The sequence below is a fragment of the Nomascus leucogenys genome, chromosome 5, assembly GCF_006542625.1.
Source record: "Nomascus leucogenys isolate Asia chromosome 5, Asia_NLE_v1, whole genome shotgun sequence".
Taxonomy (NCBI): domain Eukaryota; kingdom Metazoa; phylum Chordata; class Mammalia; order Primates; family Hylobatidae; genus Nomascus; species Nomascus leucogenys.
Genome location: NC_044385.1, coordinates 1,445,098 through 1,457,728, shown reverse-complemented (window position 1 = coordinate 1,457,728; position 12,631 = coordinate 1,445,098). Strand labels below are relative to the sequence as shown.

Below are 12,631 nucleotides of genomic sequence, written 5' to 3'. Positions count from 1 at the left end.
CTCACCCCAAACCTTGAATCACGATAGCATTTGAGGCAGCCCGACGGGCGTCACATGAACCTGAAAAGAATCAAGATATAATTTATTTTAAAAATAGACACTTTCAGAATTTGACCATAAGAAGTTAACATGTCTGATGTGTTGGAAGTGACATTTTCTCTACAGTGGATGGTACTGAAGGGATTTTTCCAATTGGGATTTTCAATCATAATGGTACTTAGACATACTTTTCTTTCTGCCTTGTGTGTGGGGGGAAGGGGGGGGGAGTTCCTAACTTTTTTAAAGTTCCACCTTCTTCCATGAGCATTCTGGAGGAAGACACTATTAGGTCTGGGCCTCAGGAGACCCGCTGAATACTGGCCGCGGGAGAGGTTCTGGTGTTTGAAACTCTGTTTCTGTGTAGTGACTGACCCCAAGGAGTGCATACATGTCACCCCCCACATCCCCACATCCCACGGCCATCTCGCACGGAGCCCTCGCGGCCGTCCTGGGGGTGCACAGTCGGGGAGGGGAAGCCAGGGGCTCCTGCAGTTCTGGGTGCTGTGTTCCAACCTGTTCAGCACTCATTTAGGTCAGGAAGACGATTCAGCGGCTGATGCCCTCCGCAGAAACTGCTAAACAAAAATGTAACAAGAACGATGCCAGGATAATAGATGAATGAAACGTGCTGTATACATCCGAGGGAATGTTTTTCAGCCTTCAAGAGGAAGGAAATTCTCACACAAGCTACACGGATGCACCTTGAGGACATTCTGCTGAGGGCATAAGCCAGTGAGAGAAGGATGAAAAGGTCCTTACCTGAGGTCCCCCCATGGTCAAATCCACAGAGACAGAAGGTGGGACAGTGGCTGCCGCGCTGGAGGGGGAGGGGTTACTTGAGGTCCCCCCACTGTCAAATCCAGAGACAGAAGGTGGGGGAGGGGTTACCTGAGGTCCCCCCACTGTCAAACGCACAGAGACAGAACGTGGGGGAGGGGTTACCTGAGGTCCCCCCGCTGTCAAATCCACAGAGACAGAAGGTGGGGGAGGGGTTACCTGAGATCCCCCCACTGTCAAATGCACAGAGACAGAAGGTGGGGGAGGGGTTACCTGAGGTCCCCCCACTGTCAAACGCACAGAGACAGAAGGTGGGACATGGCTGCCGCGCTGGAAGGGGAGGGGCAGCTCGCGTTTCATGGGTACGGAGTTTCCTCGGGGAAGATGAAAATGTACTGCAGATGGATGGTGGTGATGGTCACACAGTGTGAATGTACTGAATGCCACTGAGCTGTACTCTTAAAATGGTTAAAATGAACTTTATGTATATTTTACCAAAATGAAAAATATTTAAAAAACGAGAAAGAAAAACATGCCTGTGGGGCAAGAAGCATGAGAAGGGCAGGGACAGGGGGGAGGGCAGGGGAAGGGCGGGGCGGGCGCAGCGGGAGGGCAGGGTGAGGGCAGGGGGCCGGCTGGGTACCAGCTTGAATGAAACCCGGCGAGCTGAGGGTCCTCGTTGACGTTAAGAAGGTGAGGGAAGGTCATCATCTGCTGCTCCTGCAGAAGTGGAGAGGGTGGGCGTCAGCAGTCCGCACCAGCCCACCCGGGAGAGCAATACTTCTTTCCCGTCTCTGTGCACCTTGTCAACCGCCTGGGGAGGGAGGAAAGCTGAGAGGGGCTGGGGCATTGCTGATGGTGGGGTGGAGTCTCAGGCAGGCCAGCCGTCAGGAGTCAGTACATCTGGACCGGACAGTTCCAAGGCACCGTCTCCCTGCTGCCCTCCCCAGCTGTCTGCATGCCCCGCTCTGGTCCCCCGCCTGGGCAGCCCCTCCCCATGTCTCCATGCAGCCTCTCATTCTCCCGAAGTGCTGCTGGCTGGCTGAGAATCAGATGTTGATGGCAAAAAGTGGGGTACGGCACGAACCCTCACCTGGGAACCTGAACATGTCATTCGTCCACACAAGGATTGTTGTGGCGTAGGGATTTGACAGTAAACAAAACGGGGATGATTATGCAGGCATGAGGAAGACTTTTACAGCTTGAAATCCTCTCTGACAAAGAGTAAAGAGGGCAAAAATCCTTCCAATTTTTTTTTTTTTTTTTGAGACGGAGTCTCGCTCTGTTGCCCAGGCTGGAGTGCAGTGGCGCGATCTCGGCTCACTGCAAGCTCCGCCTCCCGGGTTCACGCCATTCTCCTGCCTCAGCCTCTCCGAGTAGCTGGGACTACAGGCGCCCGCCACCACACCCGGCTATTTTTTTTGTATTTTTTAGTAGAGACGGGGTTTCACTGTGGTCTCGATCTCCTGACCTCGTGATCCGCCCGCCTCGGCCTCCCAAAGTGCTGGGATTACAAGCGTGAGCCACCGCGCCCAGCCCCAATTTTTACTGTATATGCAGAACCCAAAATCACGTATTCCTCCATGTGACCCTACTTGACCCTTGAAGCTGAGCGTCCCAGCCACCACTTACCCAGAACGTGACTCAGCACAGCCTTAACCGTCTGGCTTCCTGATGCCACAGACCCCACCCTGCTCCACCCCCGAGGCCCTGAGGCCATAGTTAGGCCGTATGAGCGTCCGGAATCCCCAGCTCCAGTCCCCAAGTACTCCAGGTCTTATCCTCAACTTTGGGATTTTCCCAGGGCCTCGTGGCCATGGGGAGTGGGGTGCGGTGGAAGCCGGGGTGGCGAGGGGAGGCCAAAATTCACATCACAGCCCATTTAGGGTGCGATCTCATCAGCAAATGCCAGGATCACGCCCTGCCAGGCACCGAGGCCTCCCCGGTTCCCTCGCTTGCATGCCCTGATGCTCTCTCCCTAGCTCTGCCAGTAGCATCATTACCAGTCACACGTGACACATTCATTGAAAAAGCCACAATCGGGCCTGGCCAGCCGGACCGCAGCCTGTGCCCAGCCCCCTGCCCTGGGCTCAGCCTCCGCAGGTGGCGGGAGTGAAGCTCACCTGGGCCTTCTCCAGCAGGTGTGCCCGGGTCACCTGATCAGGAGCCCCCAGCTGCTGCTCTGCCTGGAGACAGGCCGACGGCTCTGGAAGGAGGGAGGCATTTTAAGCAGCGGGTCTGCAGTGCCAGGGGGAGGCACGGGATAGCTAGGGTGTCTCCGGCTCGGTTCTCAAAGCCCAGGATCCCGGCAGCAGCAGGAATGCACCACACTTAGGCGTGAAGACGAGATCTTTCGGTAAGTCCTACAAAGAGGACTTTTAATTCTCCTCCTAATTCGTAAGACGTTAGTGCAAGAAGGTCTTTTAAGGGGGAGGCGTGAGTTCAGTGTTCTCTTATTTTTTACTTGCTCAGGTTTGTGAGGGAGTTTCACGTGATTCCTCGCTACAGGGAATTCCCATGGGGTCGGGGGATTCGGGAAGAATCATAGGCTTACACTGTTTCCCATGGAGTCCGTGTCTGTGCTTGCGAGCAGCGGGGGTTACGTGCTACGTGTAGGTCCACATCTGGCACGTCCAGTTTTTGATGGTACAGAGATTTGTGACAGGCAGAGCCAGGCCCAGGCCAGGACACACACGTGTGCACTGATTCTGATTTAGGGAGCGCTTTGTTGAGGTTGAAGCCTCAGCGAGTCGGGTCGTGTGCCTGGGAATGGGCCAGCTGGGGCTCGGGGCTGGCCCACCCTCTGTCTGAGCCTTTGGGTAGCCTGGCATGATGGGTAGGGCAAGGGGCGCAGGAGGTCCTGCCACTACCCGAGGGCCCCCAGGAGGGAGGGAGCCCATTCGATATTGCTGCTTTGATACCGGACGTTCATGCCAATTTCACCTCAGTAGTTTTATTTTACCTTTTTATCCATCTCATTTTAAATCATTAATGAGCATAAAACGATATATATCTTTATGCTGCCAAACTGCAGTCGAAGGTCTTTTACCTATCACAGGGGTTCTCGATAACTGCGCATGTTGGAATCACCTGGGGCGCTTTAGCGCTGACGCTGCCCGGGATTCTGGTTCGTGAGGTTGGGCGGAGCCCTGTCACCAGGTGGCTGGGATGCACAGCCAGGGTGGAGCTCTGTCTTGGAGGAGGTGGCCAACCCTCCGTGGGCTTTCTGCGTCATCTCTCCGCAGGAAGCCCTCTGCGGGCAGACATCAGATGGCCACTGTCCAAATCCGGTAAGGAAAAACATCCTGGGAGAAACGATGATCTCCAAATAAAAATGAGGCTGGTCACAGTGGCTCACGCCTGTAACCCCAGCACTTTGCAAAGCCGAGGCAGGAGGATTACTTGAGCCCAGGAGATGTGAGGCTGTCGTAAGTGGTGATCACACCTCTGCACTCGAGCCCGGGTGACAGAGCGGACCCTGTCTCAAATACTAAATAAATGAACTGTCAATAAAAATGAGAGTAAGATGACCATCTTAAAATGCAGGGCTATTATTTCTCACAACTGCAAGTGAGTCTACGTTTATCTCAAAGTTTTTTTAAAAAGGATGGAACCACAATATCCCCAGTGCCCCCACTGTGCCCCAACCACTCCCTCAGATTCGAATCCAGGTGCTCCCTCCACCCCCAGCCCCAGGCTTCGGCCAGGTCAGACCCCCCCGTTGCTCAGGGCATCAGCCCCTAACTCGATTTCCCTGACATTATGGAGTTTCTGCATCTGGCCAGCAGCTTACTGTTCTCCGCCCTTGACTCTCTCTCATCAGTGTCCAGGTGTTGACCACCGCTTTGTTCCGGATCTTTTTAGCCCTTTCATGTGCAAAGATAGACACACTCTTAGGCCTGGAGCCCCTTGCTGGAGCAGCAGCACCCCCAGGGCACACTCAGGTCTCCCCCCGCCCCGCCCCAGATGACTTGAGATTCCGCACCAGGTCTGGTTCCATTCAACCATTAAGACCAAAATGACTTGAATCACCTGCACAGTTCAAATAAACACGTGCAGCTCAGCCAGGCCGGACCTCAGCCCCTGACATGTCCTGGGACCGGAACACAGCCAATTGGGCTGGCTTGGTTAACCTAAGAACCTGCCCAATCCCTGTGGCTGCTGAAATGACTCCTGGCGTGGAGGCTGTCGGCAGGCTCTGCTCTGCTCTGCCCCGGGCTGGGCTGGGAGGAGCCTCAGAGGTGTTCTAGGTCACTCCTTTCGATGTCGTCAGAGAAAACAGATGCCCCCAAATGTTGCGTGGGATACACAGTAAAACATTCCTTTGCTCTGAAATTTCAATGTAACCCAGCACCTTGTATTTTTATTTGCTAAATCTGGTAACTGTACCCCTTTCATTTTACACAGGGGAGATGGAATCAGAGTTTACAAGTCCCATGGGCTGTGGGCACCATTTTCTCTTTCCTCTGTATCACATGGTCTCTTGTGTAAAAACTGGAAGAAACGGATTTGCATCTGATAAGCAGGGAGAAAACAAACTTTCTGGATACTGCTTAAGGCAAAATTCGATCTAAAGCTCTGAGCTTGGGCTGGGCATGGTGGTTCATACCTGTACTCCTAGCACTTTGGGAGGCCGAGGAGGGAGGATCACTTGAGTCTGGGAGGTTGAGGATGCTATGAGCCACGATCGTGCCACTGTACCCCAGGCTGGGTGACAGGGTGACACCCTATCTCAGAAAATAAAAATAAAACCTGAGCTTGTGTCAGATGCTGGAAGAAAATGCCCCTTGGTGTGCCACAATACTGAGGCTGTGCAGTGAAGAATGAGAAGGAAGACATTTGTCACCAACATGCAAGTGCCCCTGTGCTGAGAAGAGGGCCACAGAAAAGACCAGAAGGGAGGCAGTTCCTGGGTGGCATCATCATAACCACAGTTCCCAAGCCTCACTCACACACCAGGCAGAACTCTGCTAGGCACAGTTCACACATGACCTCCCGCAGTCCTCTCCCCAGCGCTGTGAATGAGGAATGCTCACTCAGTGTAACAGATGATAGGGGAGAGGTTCTATTTCTTGCCCATGGTCACAGCTGCTAGGGCCAGACTCTGTCTAACCTCTAAGCCCATAGACCTGGTGAATGACATTATCAGGGCTGGCAAGTAAGTTTCACCTCACATGCCAACTCCAGCTGCCCCGAATCAGGCCTGACAGTCCCAATCTCCTGCCCGGACTCGGTGGGGAGCTGTGCTGGTGGATTCCCAAGGCCGGCCTTCGCCCGAGGAGGGGCAGGGCAGCATGTGGGGAGGGTCCTACAGAGGCCACAGACTCCCTTCTCCCCACACCTCCCTTTCTTAGAAGGTTCAGGAGAGCAGGCTTGGAACAAGCTGCAGAGGAAAAAACACGTACTTCAGAACCCTACAGATTCCTTTGCTGGCTCCATGACTATATGCAAACAACTTACCTTTTCAGAGTCTCAGCTTCACGGTGGTAAACCAGTGATAGAAACACATTCCTGAGATGTTATGAGGGTTAGAGATCATAGAGGTAATGGTTCTAGCACATGCCTGGCATGCAATATCAGGTGTTAATATCACTACTGACCCCAATAGACAGAGTACGATGCTAACTCTCTTCTTTTTTCCTAGCTGATTTCTTCACTTGCCTCTAAAATATCAAGTTAAAAAAAATAGCAGGGCAAACCATATATAAAGTTGATGAATTTTACTAACATTGTGAAATCAAGTGAATAGTACTTAAAAGTTTACAAAGTTCCTTAAAATGCAATATCTTATTCAAGCTTCCTGACATTACTGCAAGGAGAGTGTCTCGTCTCATCTTACAGAAGAGGAAACTGAGGCTCAGAGGCTATTTCCCAAAGTCTTAGAGCTGGTGAACAGAGGCATCCAGACTTGAACACAGTCCCGTGTTTTCCCCTTATTCCTGCATAGAACGGAATTCTTTTCATTGACTACTGTTCTATTACTGGTACTATGACTTAGGGGACAGAGGTGGTAGGATCATAGCTACATGTAACATTGACCCAGGATTTGTGAATAGCCATTTCTAGATCAGATTGGTGGCATTATAGAGATCACTCTCTGATGTCCGCCGAGGTACCAGTATGGAGGATCAAAGTGTGCTCTAGTTGATCAAAGATTCTAGTTAGTGGAATGCTACATGAATTGCTTGGTTCCAAAGAACTTGTCTTGGTGCGGCCGGGTACGGTGGCTCACGCCTGTAATCCCAGCACTTTGGGAGGCCGAGGTGGGCGGATCACCTGAGATTGGGAGTTCGAGACCAGCCTGACCAACATGGAGAAACCCCATCTCTACTAAAAATACAAAATTAGCCAGGCATGATGGCGCATGCCTGTAGTCCCAGCTACTTGGGAGGCTGAGGCAGGAGAATTGCTTGAACCTGGGAGGCAGAGGTTGCAGTGAGCCGAGATCATGCCATCGCACTCCAGCCTGGGCAACAAGAGCAAAACTCCGTCTCGAAAAAAAAAAAAAAAACTTGGTGCATCCACGCATGGAAAGGGTACTTCAGTACCTGGTGGTCCTCAGGCTCGTGGGTCTGAACGCTGGTCTCACGGTGGTAATGCACAGATGTGCTGCTGACACAGTTCTCCAGGATAAACCATGGAGACACTCTCATACCTTCACAATTTGCTTCTTGATCAAATTGGGGTCAAAGCTTATTCCTCCAAGCACTGGAATATACTTGAGGGAAAACAGCTCTTAGCCCTATGGGCGCTTTGGGGCTGTGGTAGGCTCACTTAGGCTGGGTGGGGTGTGACTATTGAGGTGGAAGGGAGGCAGGAGAAGGGCACGCACGTCCCCTTTTCCTGTTTCTGGCTCTATATGCTGTGGTTGGAAGAGCCACCTTCATCCATAGGTCAAATCTGCAGGATCCTATAATACCCACAAGCCCATTATGCCAGGGGAACCTTCCGCAGAGCAGCCTTGTGTGGAGATCCCACCGGGGGGAGCCTTCCACAGGGGGAGCCTTCTGCAGGGGGAGCCTTCCGCAGGGGGAGCTTTCCGCAGAGTGGCCTTGTGTGGAGATGCCACCAGGGGGAGGCTTCCGCAGAGCAGCCTTGTGTGGAGATGCCACCAGCCCATTATACCAGGGGGAGCCTTCCGCAGAGAGGCCTTGTCTGGAGATCGGGACAGTGGTGTCCATTCGGCTCTCATCTGCTTGCACTGGATGGTGATGACCAGGTGAGACCGGCTGCTGCTGGCATTCATGTTGGTGGAAGCCGTGGTCCTTATTTTTGTTCCTTGTTCCATCAGCCTTTCAATTTGGGCATAGTTCTCACAGGGCACCGACTTCAGGCCTTCCAGGTAAAAGTGCGGCTGTTGATCTTCCCTTACTCTGAGCCCACCAGGTTTTTTGGTTCTGGACAGTAAATCTCTTATCTATAGAAAATAGAACAAATAATGTAAACTTCAGGAAGGCGGGGATTGTTGTTTACTTCACTGCTGTATCTCTGCCTATATAGATGCTCAATAATAGTTATTGGATGAATGGATAAATTTCTGTAGGTATTTCATAATTTAGCGAAGTAAGAAATAGGGAAGGATAGGAAGACTGCTGTAATTAGTGAAGTCAGAAGCATGGTTTTTTTTTTTTTTCCTGAGACAGTTTTGCTTTTGTTGCCCAGGCTGTAGTGCAATGGCATGATCTCAGCTCACCGCAACCTCCACCTCCCTGGTTCAAGCTATTCTCCTGCCTCAGCCTCCCAAGTAGCTTGGGTTATAGGCATGCACCGTCATGCCTGGCTACTTTTTGTATTTTTAGTAGAGACAGGGTTTCACCATGTGGGCCAGGCCAGTCTCAAACTCCTGACCTCAGGTGATCTGCCTACCTCTGCCTCCCAAAGTGCTAGGATTACAGGCTTGAGCCACTGCACCTGGCCAGCTTTTCTTTTTAAGTGTGAAAAAAAAAATTATCTTTTAGAAATACGGTTTTATTGTTGTCAGGTATATACCTAGACCAATCCAAACGGACTGAGTTCCCTAAGGGTGGGTGTCTTTTTATCAGTGGATCCTCACAGTTCCTGACGCAGAGCACGCACGATGCTCATTGCATGCACAGTGCAACTAGGGCTGGGCTAACACCTGACACTGAGTTCACTGCACCCGGGGGCCAGGGAAGTGGTCTTCGCAGCATGATGAGGCATGTGAGTTGGTATCCACAGCGGTCTGTCTATAAATAGGTGCTTCTGAAGTTTTTGCACTTGAACACATTGTTCTCTTATTAACATAAATATTCTCCTAGCAATCTCATTAACTCTATTTCATTAGCAACTCCTTTGCAGATAGTATAAAAAAAAACCCACCATAGCCTCTTTCTAAATTCTATATTACAAAGTAATGAAGTCTTACTTTACTGAGAACAGTGATAAAAATAATTAGAAGTTAGTAATGTTCAAAGTACCTAATATAAGCAGAAGACACATTCCGCCTAGGTTAAGTCATGGCACAACAAATACCACTACCTTGAGATCTCTACTTCCAAGGGAAACTTACTCAGTCTCAACAGTATTTGTGGCCAGGCACGGTGGCTCACACCTGTAATCCCAGCACTTCGGGAGACTGAGGCTGGTGGATCATTTGAGGTCAGGAGTTTGAGACCGGCCTGGCTAAGATAGTGGAACCCCGTCTCTACTAAAAACACAAAAGAAATTAGCCGGGCATGTTGGTGGGCACCTGTAGTCCCAGCTACTCAAGAGGCTGAGGCAGGAGAATCACTTGAACCCGGGAGGTGGAGATTGCAGTGAGCTGAGATCATACCACTGCACTCCAGCCTGGGTGACAGAGTGAGACTCCGTCTCAAAAAAACAAACAAACAAAACCCCAGTATTTGCAACAGCCTAACCAAACCAGAAAATCTGGGTAATTCTTTGGATTTTATTATGGGAGGTTTGTGTGATGATGCTTACGCCGGGGCCTTAGGGGAATTCCCATGTCCCCTTGCTCTCAAAAAAGTCATGCTGAGAAGGCCAAGTAGAGTCATGCTGGGGTCCCAGTAGAGCCGGAGCAGTCTGTGTTACTTGGTGCAGAGCAACCCGGACTGAGAATCAGACCTGGCTTCTTAGTCCTGGTTCTGCCTCCAACATGTGAGACCTTTAGAAAGTCTGACATTCCCAGTGTTCTCCTTCTAGGAGGACAGATTAAATGATCTCTCAGCTCTCCCCGAGCTCGAGCATCTGTGGCTTTAAGTCCTACAGTCCAGGCAAGATTGCAGATTGAAGTTTGGCGGAGGCAAAATTAGGATGACAGACATAAGGTGCCGGAGATAAAACATCAAAATGGGGACAACTGCTGCCTTAGCTAGGAAGCCTTTCTGTAATTTCCCCCGAGTGATAGAAATGATAGGAAGTGGCATCTCAGACTGAAGATATGACTGAATAAGGCTTTAAGGCTTATTAGAAAAAAGGCAAGTAAGTTTATCTGGATGGAATGAAGTACAGGGACTTGCTGCTGGCAGCAGGACCCTCCAAGTTATGCCTGGAGATCAAGAGTGACGATGGGCCGGGTGTGGTGGCTCCTGCCTGTAATCCTTTGGGAGGCTGAGGCAGGAAGTTTGCCTGAGGCCAGGAGTTCGAGACTAGCCTGGGCAACATAGTGACATCCTGTCTCCACAAATTGTTTTTCTTTTAACTAGCTGGGCATGGTGGTGTGCACCTGTAGCTCCAGCTACTTGGAGGCTGAGGTAGGAGGATCACTCGAGTCCAGGAGTTTAAGGTTACAGTGAGTTATGATCGTGGCACTGTACTCCAGCCTGGGCAACAGAGACCTTGTTTCAAAAAGGAAAGAAAGGGAAAAAAGATCACCACACCTTGTCCCTCACCTGGGCCATGGAGAGCCTCCTAACTCCCGCTCCATCTGGCACTCCTTCAAGTCCAGCTTCACTCTGCCGCTGGAGAAATACCTAAAACCCCGATCTGATGGTTTTACTCCCCCTTTGGAAGCCTTGCTTGCTTCTCCGTTGCCTGCTCTTTAAAGGACCTTCCTCCTTGGCAGCCATCTCCGGCTTCATCCTCGGATGCTCCCCCTACCCTCAGCGGCCACATACCCCCTCCCGCCACACAAGGCACTCGCCCGACCCGTAAATGCTAACTTTCATGTGTTAATGATTTAAAATACACATCCTGCTGCCTGAAGTGCCACTATTTCTATTTGCACCCTCACTTCTCTGCCTTACCAAACTCATAACCCTCTTTCAAGGCCCAGCCTAACTCCTCTGCAGACAACACGGAACAGCCCCGGCGGTATTAGCTCCACCCCCGCTTCCAAGCCTCAGTCTCGGTGCCACTCCCGCGCACACCCGGGTCTCGGTGCCACTCTCGCACACACCCGGGTCTCGGCGCCACTCCCGTGCCCACCTCGGTCTCGGTGCCACTCCCGCGCACACCCGGTCTCGGCCACTCCCGCGCACACCCGGGTCTCGGCGCCACTCCCGCGCACACCCGGGTCTCGGCGCCACTCCCGCGCACACCCGGGTCTCGGCGCCACTCCCGCGCACACCCGGGTCTCGGCGCCACTCCCGCGCACACCCGGGTCTCGGCGCCACTCCCGCGCACACCCGGGTCTCGGCGCCACCCCGCGCACACCCGGGTCTCGGCGCCACTCCCGTGCCCACCTCAGTCTCGGTGCCACTCCCGCGCACACCCGGGTCTCGGTGCCACTCCCGCGCACACCCGGGTCTCGGTGCCACTCCCGCGCACACCCGGGTCTCGGTGCCACTCCCGCGCACACCCGGGTCTCGGTGCCACTCCCGCGCACACCCGGGTCTCGGTGTCACTCCCGCGCACACCTAACATTGTGTTACTTTCTGCAGTGAGTGCTGCATCCTCCACTAAGCTGCTCCAGGGTAGGAATCGTGTCAGGTTTTATTCATCCTCAGAGTCTAGCATTCTGTCTAAAACATTAAGGATATTTAACAGACCTTATTTAATTGACTGTTGAAAGAACTGATGGAAAAAGGAGGCCTGAAAAGGATATTAGCGTCAGGCCTCTGAGCCCAAGCTAAGCCATCATATCCCCTGTGACCTGCATGTATATCATCCAGATGGCCTGAAGTAACTGAAGAATCACAAAAGAAGTGAAAATGGCCGTTCTTGCCTTAACTAGTGACATTACCTTGTGAAATTCCGTCTCCTGGCTCATCCTGGCTCAAAAGCTCCCCCACTGAGCACCTTGTGATCCCCACTCCTGCCAGCCAGAGAACAACCCCCTTTGACTGTAATTTTCCTTTACCTACCCAAATCCTACAAAACAGCCCCACCCCATCTCCCTTTGCTGATTCTCTTTTTGGACTCAGCCCACCTGTCCCCAGGTGAAATAAACAGCCTGTTGCTCACATGAAGCCTGTTTGGTGATCTCTTCACACGGATGTGAGTGAAACTTACGATGCCCGATTCTCTGCTTTTTTTTTCTTTTTTGAGATGGAGTCTTGCTCTGTCGCCCAGGCTGGAGTGCGGTGGCACAATCTCAGCTCACTGCAAGCTCCGCCTCCCAGGTTCACGCCATTCTCCTGCCTCAGCCTCCCGAGTAGCCTCCTGGGACTATAGGCGCCCGCCACCACGCCCGGCTAATTTTTTGTATTTTTAGTAGAGACGGGGTTTCACCGTGTTAGCCAGGATGATTTTGATCTCCTGACCTCGTGATACGCCCGCCTCGGCCTCCCAAAGTGCAGGGATTACAGGTGTGAGCCACTGCGCCCGGCCCCAATTCTCTTACTTAGAGATAAGGAAGCAGAATTCCACAGAGATTATCATCATGAGTGGGTGTCAGTAGGGGGATCATGAT

General features: G+C 52.1%; 1 protein-coding gene across 1 annotated transcript in view; it reads right to left on the bottom strand.

Annotated features, from left to right (window-relative positions):
• The window catches only part of LOC101177335 (kinesin-like protein KIF28P), a 60,009-nt gene that overhangs the window by 21,624 nt on the left and 25,754 nt on the right, over positions 1–12,631 (bottom strand). Inside the window, 6 exon segments of the mRNA XM_030812899.1 lie at positions 1,402–1,473; positions 1,475–1,530; positions 4,599–4,631; positions 4,634–4,728; positions 5,991–6,199; positions 7,740–8,233. Of these exon segments, the coding sequence (XP_030668759.1) occupies positions 1,402–1,473; positions 1,475–1,530; positions 4,599–4,631; positions 4,634–4,728; positions 5,991–6,199; positions 7,740–8,233 (959 nt within the window).